The sequence below is a fragment of the Trachymyrmex septentrionalis genome, unplaced genomic scaffold (assembly GCF_001594115.1).
Source record: "Trachymyrmex septentrionalis isolate Tsep2-gDNA-1 unplaced genomic scaffold, Tsep1.0 scaffold19, whole genome shotgun sequence".
In the NCBI taxonomy this organism is placed as follows: domain Eukaryota; kingdom Metazoa; phylum Arthropoda; class Insecta; order Hymenoptera; family Formicidae; genus Trachymyrmex; species Trachymyrmex septentrionalis.
In genome coordinates, this window is record NW_017305071.1 from 2,498,254 (window position 1) to 2,512,008 (window position 13,755).

Below are 13,755 nucleotides of genomic sequence, written 5' to 3' on the forward strand. Positions count from 1 at the left end.
TATATATTTTATATCATTTGTATATACGAAAAAATATACAATACATAGATCACATACATTTTTATAAAAAAAAAATAGTTATCTATTATATCACTATATTGCATAACAAACTGATTAATTTCTCTTCTCGCACCGCTTTGATATTACTTTATGTCATTTTAATTTTGATAAATCACAGACGGAACGAATGAGTATTCATTCACATCAATTCAAACCACAGAAGTAATAGTCTGCGTTTAACTCTGCGCCCTTAAATAACGACGTAATTACGCGTGCAAAAGTATAATTTTTGCACGCTCAAAAGCAACCAGCATCAAACGTTAATCGGAACGATCAACATGGCCAATCATTCCAGAAATTCAATGCTGAGACATTTTTATTCGTTTTTACAAAGATTTATCTTACGAAAAAGTACAGCAAAAAGGTTTTTCTAAGTATTAACTTAGAAACGTTTATATAAATAAAAATAATTTTAAATATTTCTGGACAGAGAGATACTATTTTAAAAACACTAAAAATGAAATCATTATTTCTTAAACATTTGAAATTCCCATTAAGATTCAATATTTATAAAATCCGTAAAATTATCTCTCTACTCCTTTTTAGTAACTTATTCACATTTCTTTCTGTGTCACGATGATTAAATCTTACTCTCTAAATCTGAATCGCTGATATCAATCCTAAATCTTTCGCTGATAATCTATGAATGAAAAGTGAAATCTTTAACCTAGCTTTAGTGTATAAATTCTATATATACGGTATTGGAAAAATTGAAACTAGAGAGTTTTTGCAATATCGTGTGTCCAAATACGGTAAACGCTAAAGTTACATTACTTAAACATTCACTGCATTTGCATGGATACAAAATGCATGGTATTGCAAAAACTCCCTACTGACATGCAAATATCGGTATTTTAATTGTAACTCAAACTTCTCATTTTTTTTTTTCAGTTAAATTTCATTGATTATCATTATCGGATATTCAGTGATTATCCACTGATTCAGATTTAGAGAATATATTATAAACAGAGAGAGAGAGAGAGAGAGAGACTCCAAATTTATATTTCATAAAATTTTGAAGGTATAAAACAGCTTTTTTTTTAAAGGCTAAAAACAGGAATCCTTTTCAAGGTTATTCAACTTTACATTAAAGATAGAAGCGTGTTTATCATTTGCGACACTCATGCGTAATTTTCTACCAAAGTTACAGTCCTTTCAGTACGGTAAAAAGGATAGAAAGAAAGATAGGAGGGAAGGGAGTAGCGACCTGGTTGTGTCAAGATGGCAAGGACGGAGTGTGCATCACGGAGGAGTTGGATCGCGAGAGCATACTACTCTATGTTCCGTAATTACGCAGTATTACGAGCGGCGTTACGACGGGGATGTTACGTTAACGTGGCTTGTGTTGTACGTGGCGTGTGCGCGCGCGAATTAAGAAGACGGAATTAAAGCGATGCTGAAAATTCATTCGCCGACTGATTTTACGGCGACGCGGACCGAAATAGAAAGGCTGCTCTCACACGATTCTATAACTTCCAGCCATATCCGCGACGGAATACTAAAAAGTAACTCTCGTTATTCTCTCATACAAAAATTGTATTCTCGAGAAAACGCAATCACGATTATGTAATTAAAAACTGTTTTGTTTTGAGAGAGAGAGAGAGAGAGAGAGAGCGACAAAACAAAAAGAGCGATAGGCTCGTGAATTACGGATAATCTATAATTTCCATCTTAAATCGCGTTCAAATTTGGACGAATTCATATTGTTAATTAATGTACCTTTTTTCTACTTTATGATGACATTAATTGAAAGTCCCGCGAGACAGGACCTTTCTTCTCGAATAAAGCTTCTTGAATTAATGACGGAATTCTACGGTGAATTTTCTTGCGAATCGCGTGAAACGGGCTTAAAGAACACGAGAGGAAAGAAGGGCGCCGCGTTCGTCCGCCGACTCCTCTAATGCCCGCATATTTCGCGACACGTCGCGCGGAGAGACAGCGACTCGACTCGCGTTGCGCACGATATTTCTCACGCGCGACGTTTCATGCATACGGCATCGATGACGATTTTTCAACGGGGCGACTTCGTCACTGCTCCGATAGATTGTTATTCTGGCATTTTACACGTTTATCGTAAACGATAAAATAGAATGGCTGGAATATGTAAATACTCGGAAGGAACGAATTTTGCACGAGCATTAAAAAATTTAAGTACATACAGTTCTAAGAATAATTTTTCAAAGCATAATAATATGTGCATGTATGACGAAATAATTATGTACAGAAAATGTAAGAATGATGAGCGACGCTGCAACAAGTTTCGACATTCAAATAACTAATTTGAACGTCCTAAAAAAGATTCTAGTTGAAAATAGACGAATCAGAAACTTCTGATTATATCAATCCGGTAGCCGAAACTTGTAATTTGTATTTAAACTGAGTATTTATTTTTTTATTTCTTATTTTTTTATTATATATTTTCTTCAATTTTATTTTTCTTTATTTGTAATTTAGATCCAGACCAGACTTTTTTTCAGTGTATATATAATTATTTGTGATAATCCAATATAATTATTTTCTAATCTGTATCTAGCTTTTCTACTTCAGAACGTTTTTTCCGTGTAGAATGATGTAGATTTTTTTATCATAAAAATCATTGTTTCACGATTTAAAAGCCGTGAGTGTGACGTTTAATTATTCGTTAGATAAATATCAATATAGTTTTAAGCATCAAATAATTTTTTTTATTTCTTTTTTTTGGTAAGAGTTTTATATCAAGAATATTCAATATAGGTACTGAAGATTCTGTAATCGATATAGTCATAAAAAATGCATAGTATACTTTCAATTTATAGTATATATGTATATTAAGGTTACGCTCATCGCGGTCGAATCTTAATTTATGTACATAATTATGCGTATATAATTGCACGCGAGGATAACTATGCGAAGCGCGTAATAAATGATTCTTCCACTTCAATTACAAACACGCGAAAAACAAGAAAATTAATTTGATATTGTACCGTAAAATTAAAAAAGTCAACAAACAATGTAGCAATAAATCCCAATTTTATAAGATAATTATCATGACAAAATGAAAGAAGTGTACTTAAAAGTAAAACTTTATACATATAAATAGTACGAATACATGGAAAGAATTTTACTAAAGTATTTAAGAAAAGAGGTTACGTTAAGTTTTAAGTTTAAATTGTCTTTTTTGACTAAAATGTAAGCTCCAAAATGTACAAATTATGTATCCATATTAAAGGATTACTTAAATGGAATCAAGTAATATATCGCTTATCACGAGGAAACATCGGAAATATGAAAGAAACAATCGTTATCAAAAACAATCAAAAAGTTGTTAAGTAAGATCAAGATATTCCAAATTTCAGGAATTAAGCAACAAAACTGTATTGTTATGTTTCATTATTCAGAGCTAGAATTGGAAACTAAATGATAATTTTGTATCAGACTCTTCGCCGTTTGTCGAAAATCTCCTTTAAATTATATTTAAATAACAATATAGTTCTTGTTGCTTAAATTTTAGAATAGCCTAATATTTTTACTTAACAACTTTTCATTAATAAATATAATATCAGATATTTTTATCACGATGTTTCCCCATGATAAGCGATACATCACTCAACTCTGCTTAAGCAGCCTGTTAACCCTTTGAGAAGCTTTCTAACAAAGTAACTTATGAAAGATGTTGTTTTCTAAGAGTTTTCGGGGTCGCTGAATTCAATTTAGCCTCAGAATTCTAAAATTCAAAGGAGAATACAACTTTTTTCGCGGTCGTTCAGGAATCGTTTTATTTCTGCATTTTTTTTACGTACTTTCCTTTATAAAAACTGAAAATTATCATAATAATGTCGCTACTCAAAAAAAATTGTAAAATAAAGTTATATGCTTGAATCATTTAAAAACTAATTTAGAGTTAGATTAACAAATCTGAATTAGTTTTTAAATCATTTTTCGGCCTAGGGATTACATGAACAAACAATACTGACTTCTTAGAATTAGGTTTAGATACTTAATATGAAAGATTAATTAGAAAATTTGTGTACATGTATATGCATACGAAATTGATATAATATAATAAATGTGTAGTGATATCACATAAATCTTATATATGTAAATCCTATACCGAATCAATAAAACAGACGACTTTAAAGCCGGCTGCACACAACGCTTGTTTTCTTGCTGGATTGTTAGTTGGATTAGATTCTTGTTAGAGATCTCCATCGTACTGGCTGCGATACTGGCACTGTCAGCATCAATACGGTGAAAAGAATTCTAATCCAACTAGCGATCCAGCAGGAAAACAAGCCGTCGTGTGCCACCAGCTTAAGATTCCCTTAATTGAAAGCCGAAATTTCACCGCGTTCTTAAAGGCGTGATTCAACCGGCGGCGGTCAAGGCCGACCTCAATTTTCAACGAAAGCGAGGAAGAGATGGAGGACGACGTGTACGACCCGCGATCTTTCGACGGAGAAATTTCGAATAAGCGCGTACACGAATGCCAGCGGTTAAAAACACCATTCGCTTCGAGTCTTACGACGGGCGAGTCTTACGGCACCGACACTCTCGGCAAGAAATCGGCGAAGGACGAACGCGCGTAGAGGAGAAAGTCCTCGACGGACTTAGCCGAGCTGGGGGGCACGCTGGATGTCAGCTGACGGAGACGAAGGCCGCCGCAGACAGATGAAACGTTGACAGACTGTAATCTAACGTAATAAGAGTAACACTGTGAGATGCGACGAGAAACTTCTTATCTTCCTCCGCCCGCCCACATTTTCACTCTATGTGTAATTAAAACGCGACGAAAGGTATATTGAAAAAAGAAGAGACACTTCCCAGGGAGTATGAAAGTGTAAATGATAAATCACAGGTGCAGTTTTTCCACTACGCGAGATTAGAAATATCGTTTCGTTGATAGAAGTGACGTTTCAAAATTAACGACTCTTTTAAGTAGAATATTTTTTTTTAATTCTTAATTGGAACAATTTGTGTTTTAATTAAGATAGTAGATATACAATTTTTTAAAGTTTCTATAAATTTCTATAAATGTCACTTTCCTCTCGTACTCAGACACTTTCAATTAGAAAAAGAATACATTATGTATATACGAGCTCGTAGAGCAGATTAATTTGATGGAAAAAGTGATACATTTTTAACTCATCTGCTTAAGTGAAAGTGTCACAACTCCAATATTATAAAATTTACACCATACTAGGATCGCTGGATTCGAATTTTAAAAACTTGTTCGTGAGTTTTTAATGTATCGTATTATAATGAGTTTTTAACATTCAAACACCGCGACCCTAGTGTGATGTAAACTTTATCAAAGTTGTGACACTTTTCAATACAAGCAAATGAGTTACGAACGTGTATATCGTGTTGTATAAAAATAATCTTTACGGTCAATTACCTTTTATTATTTCGAAAATACCAACTTTTTATTACATCACTTTTCTGTCAATGCAGCACTACGTATAATACACGAAAATGGGAGCTGACCTTGGAATTAGAATCGAGTTCCGGATCGAGCACATGGCAACGCTCTAAGTTAATAACGGCAATGATATTAATGATATTGAACGCGGGAGAGAGGCGGAAGAACGGAGTGAAGTCACTGCGGGACAGATTATCGGGCTAACGAACGGCGGCTAACGTCACGTCAAAGGTGACGTCCGGTGACCCCGTTGTGCATCGCGCGATTTACACACGCAAGACAACTTAAAAACTTACCCGATGTGATCGAACGCTCGCTTCCACGTAATCGATGACAGGTTTCCGAAGGAAAGAGAGGGAAGAACGAGTTTGCTGCCAGGAGTCACCACCGGATCGACACGACACACGCACGGAAACGTCGCGGGCGGTTTCTATTATCTCTTGGCAGTGAACCACGGCATGTTTCTCCGGCAAGACGGACGGCAAGGCTTCTTCTTCCTCTTTGACGTCGGAAAGGCGATCGGACTGCCGTCGTGTGCGTTGAAAACGGACGAAGAGAATGAGATGTGATTGGATACACTCTACAATCGCGCAATTATTCGTCCGAACGAAAGGAGGATGAGAAAAGCGAAGAGTAAATGAAAGAAAGAGAGAGAGAGAAAGAGAAAGAGAGAGGAAAATAAGACGCGGCCAAATTTCCTGCCCCGACAACAGTCACCCGATCGCGAGCGCGTCCCGTACCGCCACCGCTGGATGTAGCACACCGAACGTAGCACCGCGCACTGACTGTGCTCTCGCCGTTCACCAAGGCGATAAACAAACTCACCGCCTGCCGCCGCTCGCCCTTCCCGCGACACGACTACGCGCACGCACTCCGTCTCACTCGCGCTCCGCGTCTCTCGCTCCTACTCCGCCGCTCTCGCGCGCCCCCACTCGCAGCCAACGTCACACCGAGGCGCGCGCACTCGATCGTCTCCCCTCTTGCCGCCGCTGCTTATACAGGATGTCTCAAAATTCCCAACTCATAGGGTGCGTTCAGGGAGACGCTATTAGCACTATTTGTATTGTATCGTTCTATCCTTATTTTACGACTAATGAAGATAGAATGACACACAAATAGCGCTAATAGATCTTCTCCAAATACTCGCGCTCGAAATACTCTATAATAAAATAGTTATCCAAAAATTAGATAAAAAACAAATACGGAATATGGAGTATCCGAGTTTGAATTCCGATGGAGATTTATGTATTATATTTTAACAATAAATTCTTTATATATACAAGTTTTAAGATGCCTCTAATTAAATTTGGAGAGGATTATTAACATTTCAGATTGATTACGTTGAAAGTCTGAAAGTATACTTAGAGAATTAAAAATGATTTATTTAAAATACATACTTATTAGTCTAACATCTAACTTTGATCGTAATTGGCTCTTCTCGTACTTAGTTTAAGTAAAAAAGTTATTTGTAAATTTTGTATTTTAAACAGTAACTTTTGAGATAATAAGACTTAAATATGATCAATTATGACTTAGACGGCTATATATCTATTACTTATTCGTAGAATTAGTGAATGATGAGCACGCACTTCAATTCGTTCACTAATATTCACGGCAGATTATCTAAACGTAGTCTGTAATTAACTATATTTAAACCCTAATTCAAAAACTATAGTTTTTGATATTGCTAAAAATAAAAATTTATAAATAAAATTCTTTTTACTTATTGTAATTTTTCGAAAACTTTCTTGCGCTAGTATTTTAAATCGCGAATTTTAAGACGACTTGTATATTTTATAGACCTATTTGCGTTGTTTAAAATAATCCCCAAAAATGATTGTACTTAAAATAAGATAAATATATTTAGACGTTGAAAAGAAAGAAAGCAAAGATATTAAACGCAAAAATGTGCAAGCAATGCGAACAGATCTTTTATTTACAATGCACAAACACAAAGTTACTGTTAACGTTTTTTTCCCTACCTACGCGCGCTTCGCTCATCGAGAATTCCGAGAATTCTAATTAGTACCGAATTCGAGGAATTGTTTTAATCACTCCGTAACTTCTAAAGAGGTGCGCGAGCGTTCGTCTCTGCATGTATTATTTTATCGTTCATGATTGAATGAACAAGTGCATGACAGGATACAAAATAGATATACGATATTTCGCACGTCGAATCGTGCATTCCAGAGTACATACATGTTTTTCCCGTTCGCGACATCTTTCAGAAATAAAGTTGAAACAAGAAATCGAATGAAGAATAATTGAACGTTTAATATTTTATCCGTCAAGTTTTTATCTGAAGTTTTCGAACGTTCTATTTATATTTTATGCCACCAGATGTCGGAAATCATATCGTTAAATCGATACAATAATGCAGCATTTCTCAGATTAATTTTGTCCTAAAAAATATCTTGATATAAAATAGATCAATTTTTTATTAAAAATTAATATTAAAAAAATTTTCTAAATAATTATAAAATATTTTTATTCAATTTTATTCAAAAATAATGTGAAAAGTTTAAAAAACTTCATAGTTTTGCTTTCAATTGTAATTATAAATATGTAAACCATATCAGAATTTATTTTTACAAAATTTTATTTAATGCAATATCGAGGAATCTAAATTCGCATCAGATGATAAAGCGAACTTTAACTACGAATAAAATTCAAACGCTTCGTCGGTAATATCGTAATATAGTAGATATATATATATATCGCATTTGCATTTTTACAACGATATATACCTAAAAAAATGTGATTTGTTTTAATTGCTTGCAAAGAACCCGAAATATAAAAAAAGAAAAAGTACATGTTAAAAGTACATACTTTTATTCCTCTACAATCTTTTGATTCTTTACAATACAGTTATTTCAAAATTGCATTTGTAATTTTGAAATTAAAATTACAAATTTATACTATTCAATTCAATTACGCAATAATATAAAATTAGAAATTTTATATTATTTAATTTAATTACGTACCGTTAATTACGAACCGTGTCGACTGCCGTTGATTCAAATACTTTAATTTCGGAAAAATTTTTTATCACAATTTTATGTCGTTATGTAACAAATAAATGATATATAATACGAAAATAAATTAGCTATACATCAAATATATATATGAAATTTAATATATTAATTTATCTAGTGAGAAATAACAATAGAATCGACATCAAATCAATGTCGATTCGACGTCAAAATCATCAAATTGACATCAATTCGACATCGCGATTCCATTGTCATTTTTCACTGAGTAATAATTGGTATAATGATTGGTATAATATCGTGAGATATATTTGATAATAGGGTAATGTAAAATATGTAAAATAAAAGGAAGAATAACATATAAAGTTGTAACATATAAAATACCTGGCGAAAATCTCAATCGCACTGTCGATACCCGGCTGAAAAATAACGGAGTCGCGAGAATTTCGATCGGAGCCATGTTTGCGAAGGCGATTCACCAGTATCGAAATCGCGACGAAACACGATCACAGCAATACGCAATCATACGCGACGCTTAACGTTACGACGAACCTCCGACACTACCCGAAACAATCGGTCTGTTTTTATTGCTGCATTTTCTGAACTAGTACATACAGTGCAATAAGTTGAAGTGAAACAAATATACGTTTGTTTCACTTCAACTTATTGCACCAGTTCAAAGTGCAGCAATTAAAAAACAGACCTAATTACGATGTTTTCGCGATCATGAGACTGTGTTAAACGGCGACAATCCTATTGTGAAATACAAAACGATTCTCGGAAGCAATTTCTCCGTCGCGAAACAATTCCATAACTGTTGTGAGCGCGAATGCGCGATTCAAAATCTCGTAAAGCAGTGTTGCCATCCGCGAAATATTGTATTGAGCCATCCGCGAAACAAGTATTGAGCCAATCTTAGGTCTGTTCGCATTGCACTTTTTGTACTCAGAATCTTCGCTTTCTTTTCAACATCCATATATATCTATCTCATTTTTAATTCATGATTTTTTATTACATAAATGTTCCATAAATAAATATGCATACTTGTAAAGCTGTAATATTCTATATATTGTAGAAAAATTACAATTTTTTTTCTCTGCAGTTATCATCTCTGTTGATAATCTAACTTTGACGATACACTGAAATCACAATTTTAAAGAAAAATCGAGTATTATTGAATTCTAAATGCATAAATATGTCTATTAAACTAATAAATCATAAAATAAGTACAATATTATCAGTTTTTAACTCTTAATTACTTCAATATTCACAAGGACGCGAATTCTCTTAAGGATGTCGGTCTGTAATAGTATCGCATGGTTTAATATAGGATTAAATCATTTTGTTTATGATGCTAGAGATCGGTCCAAGATATCCAATAAAAAAAGAATTAAACAATCGCATTGATCATGTGATTGAATTGTTCAACTGTGATTTACAAATTCTTTCTCTGTCCGAGTTTTCCTGAAACACAGTACGTATAATAAGAGCCGGTCTCATCAACTCCAATTAACTTGATTGGCCGATTTTTCATTGCTGCAAAACTAAAATTTAATGAAACCATAATTTTCTGGCAGCTGTAAAGAATTATACATATATGGCATTAAAATAATTAAAATAATTAATTTTATGTACTTTGGTATCATACTCATATGGCAATAGCACTCCAAAAATAAGTAATAGACCAATCAAGTAGAAACAAGATTTAGAATATTTTTTAAATATCATAACCGATCGATTTATTAAGTTGACTGTAATTCGTTTAATATACAAAGTTTTTTTTTAATATCAAAAATAATTAATGTATATATTAAGAATCTGAACTTTCCAAAAAAATTAAATATTTTTATATTAAAATGAAACAGATATAAATTAATAAATAATAAAAAACGTTTCAACATCTGTAGTAAAAAACGTCTTTACTATTTGCTTTACAATTCATAATTATTTTCGTAGGCATACACATAATCATATTTCCCGCAATACTACATTTCCTTCATTATCAGTCGTATTTGCAGATTTTTCGGTTTACTTTTATCCTAGCAGCAACGTTGGCACAAATTTGTTCGTAATTTTGCCGCTTGTCGTCGTTAGCATCGCGCAAGTCGTTATCGATCTTGCTACTTTCCTTTCTCGTTTCATTTCGCCCCTTTTCCGCTATCCGAGTCAACATGGTGCGTATGATTTGATGTGTTTTAGTTTTAATCCGCGAAAATTTGTAGCAATCCGCGAGGAATCGTCAGCGATTCATGCCCACTCGTTTTATGTATTCTTTATTTAACCCTACAGTGCGAATATTAATTCAGTCAGAAGCCGTTGTGATAATGCGTGAACCCTTGCCACTTTAGATTTAGGTTATGTTCGAAATTTGGCAGTGAAGCCTACAACTATTATTCATAATAAAATATATATATTATTTTGCGTCGGATTGTTGATTCATATTTGCTTCTAATCGATTTGCAGAGTCGTGTCCGAACGAAGACGGTCAAAAAGGCCGCGAAGCTCATTATCGAGAAGTACTATCCACGTCTCACTTTGGATTTCCATACGAATAAGAGGATATGCGAGGAAATCGCTATTATCCCTAGCAAATCCTTGCGCAATAAAATTGCTGGGTAAGTATATAGCATATTAATTTAAAGAAACCTCCATTTCTCAAACTCATTTTATCAACTAACCAAGAATGTTTGTTACATTTGTTTTTGTAAATGACTGAAAACTATTAATAATATTTAGATTTATTTTACACTAAATTAAAGCATAAAAATTGATTGAAGTCGTGCTGTAAGAATATAAAGCGTTTTACAGCAAGGATGTAACAATGAATGATTTTATTCTCGTTTAAGATGGCATCCTTGTTTATATTGACCGAAAAACGTAACGGATTCATTGTATTCTTGCTGGAAAACATTTATACCTATTACAATTTTAATAAAATTTATTGTAACATTTATATTATTGAATACTTTCACGACTTTATATCTAGCAAAAATCAAAACATTGACCAGTGTATGTTTGATTTATTTGTATCAATCTTGCAAATTTTATATAATATGAATATATGTGTGATTTCAACGAATAACTGCTGTAACTCTTATGGACAATTAAATTTACTTTATTAATTTATTCTTAGAGCTAATTACCATTATTTATTTAATTTGCATCTTTACGTTGCTCATGTGAATTTCAATATGATTATAACGATTTGTATGTAATGTAATCATTAGATTTGTCACTCACTTGATGAAGAGGCTTAGGCACAGTCAGGTACGTGGTATCTCCATCAAGTTGCAAGAAGAAGAGAGGGAACGCAGAGACAACTATGTTCCCGAGGTCTCCGCTTTGGAGCACGACATCATCGAGGTCGATCCAGAGACCAAGGAGATGTTGAAGATGCTGGAGTTCAACAACATCACTGGACTTCAACTCACACAGCCCGTACCACAATTTAGCAGACGTTCTTAAATATCGTTCCCTTCACATTATTAAGAAAAATGGTTGGTCCTGCACTTTTCAAATAAAATTGCAAACTAACACTCACAATACGCGTGCTACTTATTGTGTCAAAGCATTTAGCTTTTCGTAAACCTTGATCATTAACGAGTCCCAATATTGATTAATTAATAACCTTGATCATCTGCTCCATGTCCTTGAAAAATTATATCCAAAACAATATATAATTATAATTTAATTTATATTAAGTTTAATTTAAAAGAAAATTATCTTTATTGATTGAATGTCTTCTCAGTGATACGCCAGATATTGGAAAACATCAGAAACGATACGATTTGTAAATGCATCGAGAGGAAAAAAAAGACGAAAAGGCAGTATATAGAGTCAGCAGAGCGCGTGCGCTCAGTCGGCCATTTTAATCGCACTAGGAACAACTAGAAACGCATGCAATGATCGTCGTTCACGCTGCAAGTCCAAGAACGTTTCGGGTGAAAATGCCCGTCCTCATCCACCGTGATCGCTGTGTGAGGCATAATTCGTCGTACGGTCTCCCCACGTGATCCTACAATCCGTAGATCTCCGCGCGCGCACACACAGACATACAGATAATCTCATTGCGGCCACATGTGCGCCAATGTCAGGATCATCGTCGTCGGTCGCCTCGCGTCAATTTATATTCGCGCAGAGTGTTTTTTGCCAACACTCGCGTCGTCGCAGCTCCACGACGGTATCGACCGCGTTTAACCGCTCCGAGCTGCCGGAATCGTTGCCGTTTTAGCGAACTGGTTCTCCCAGCTCGCGATATCGCTTACGACGATGAGCGCAGAGACTCACCGTGGAGAGGGATAAGAGGGTTACGACTATATCCCTGTCGCGTTGCATCGGCATTAGGCCAGGTGCAGCTCGAACGTTTCCCGGCACCCAAGCCCCCCGAAAGCCTTGTGTGACGAGCGGAGAATTCTCCCGTTTCTTTCTCTCGATAATCTGGTTCTCGAACAATGCGCTCTACGCGCGGAAGAGGGAGAACGATGCATTTGTAGCATTAACGCGAAATCGAGTTCTCCGCAAACGGTCCGCTATCGAGAGGGGGAGAAGGGGGGCCTCTCCATTTTACATCATGCGACGCATTCAGCAGAAAAGGACATCCGCCATAATTCGCACGATACATAAAAGCCAACGCGGTGAATTCTAAACCCTCCCCCGTATACCCCGTGCCGCTCATCCGGGGGTGCGCGGCGATTTCACGGGATCGATTGCGAATCAGCGGGGGGTCACGGTGGTATGGCGGTCTCGCGGTATATAAATTCAGCGAGACGCTCGATAAATTCGCGCTCGCGACGGAAAGCGTTTCGCACCCTCGGGCGAAAGTCCGGCCCTGGTGGTTGGGCCGCGAGGCTGCGCGCGCGACCCTAGCCGACTCCAAGGCTAGGAGAGAGACCTAGCGCAACCTCGTCGGAGGAGAGAAAGAGAGGAAGGGGCGTGGGAAAGAGAAAGCGCTAGAATGGGCGAAGGAACGGCGGCGAGAACGTCGGGACCTGCTTGTTGGGGGAGACAAGAGGAGAGTCCGCACACGGACGGCTGGCGAGAGGAGTCAGTCGACTATTAGTGGTCTGTGACTAGAGGTGGGCCGACCACCGCCGGCAGAACCGAGCTCTACGCAGCTCGGTCGCGCTCGGTCGGCAGTCGGGGCCAGTCGGCCGCACTCCAGCGTTCTCCGTCTCCGCCGTTCTCTTCGCGCTCGTTCGCTCACTCGCTCACTTCATCCGTTCGTTCGTTCGTTCGTTCGTTCGTTCGTTCACTCACTCATCCGACCATCGTCCGCTCGCTCTCGGCGTTGCGCGCCGCGCTACTCCA

General features: G+C 36.1%; 3 protein-coding genes across 5 annotated transcripts in view; 2 read left to right on the top strand and 1 right to left on the bottom strand.

The window, feature by feature from the left end:
* Window positions 1–6,331, bottom strand: part of LOC108746945 (furin-like protease 2) — a 387,099-nt gene extending 380,768 nt beyond the window's left edge. For all 3 annotated transcript variants that reach the window (XM_018484084.1, XM_018484083.1, XM_018484082.1), the window contains exon 1: window positions 5,755–6,331. The gene's annotated coding sequence lies outside the window, so the exon portion shown is untranslated. The remainder of the gene's footprint in view (window positions 1–5,754) is intronic.
* A 4,264-nt stretch (window positions 6,332–10,595) lies between these two features.
* On the top strand, window positions 10,596–12,008 carry LOC108746794 (40S ribosomal protein S17). The gene is made up of 3 exons (XM_018483756.1): window positions 10,596–10,622; window positions 10,912–11,063; window positions 11,676–12,008. The coding sequence occupies exons 1-3, from the start codon at window positions 10,620–10,622 to the stop codon at window positions 11,911–11,913; spliced, it is 393 nt and encodes a 130-aa protein (XP_018339258.1). The 5' UTR covers window positions 10,596–10,619; the 3' UTR covers window positions 11,914–12,008.
* A 222-nt stretch (window positions 12,009–12,230) lies between these two features.
* LOC108746953 (ubiquitin carboxyl-terminal hydrolase 3-like) overlaps window positions 12,231–13,755 on the top strand; it is a 19,283-nt gene continuing 17,758 nt past the window's right edge. Inside the window, exon 1 of the mRNA XM_018484099.1 lies at window positions 12,231–12,425. Within this exon, the coding sequence (XP_018339601.1) occupies window positions 12,351–12,425 (75 nt within the window). The 5' untranslated portion in view covers window positions 12,231–12,350. The remainder of the gene's footprint in view (window positions 12,426–13,755) is intronic.

Excerpts from the sequence above, each read along its gene's own strand:
- LOC108746794 (XM_018483756.1), top strand. Across the intron at positions 11,064-11,675 it reads TTGCGCAATAAAATTGCTGG|ATTTGTCACTCACTTGATGA; the intron begins GTAAGTATATAG and ends TGTAATCATTAG.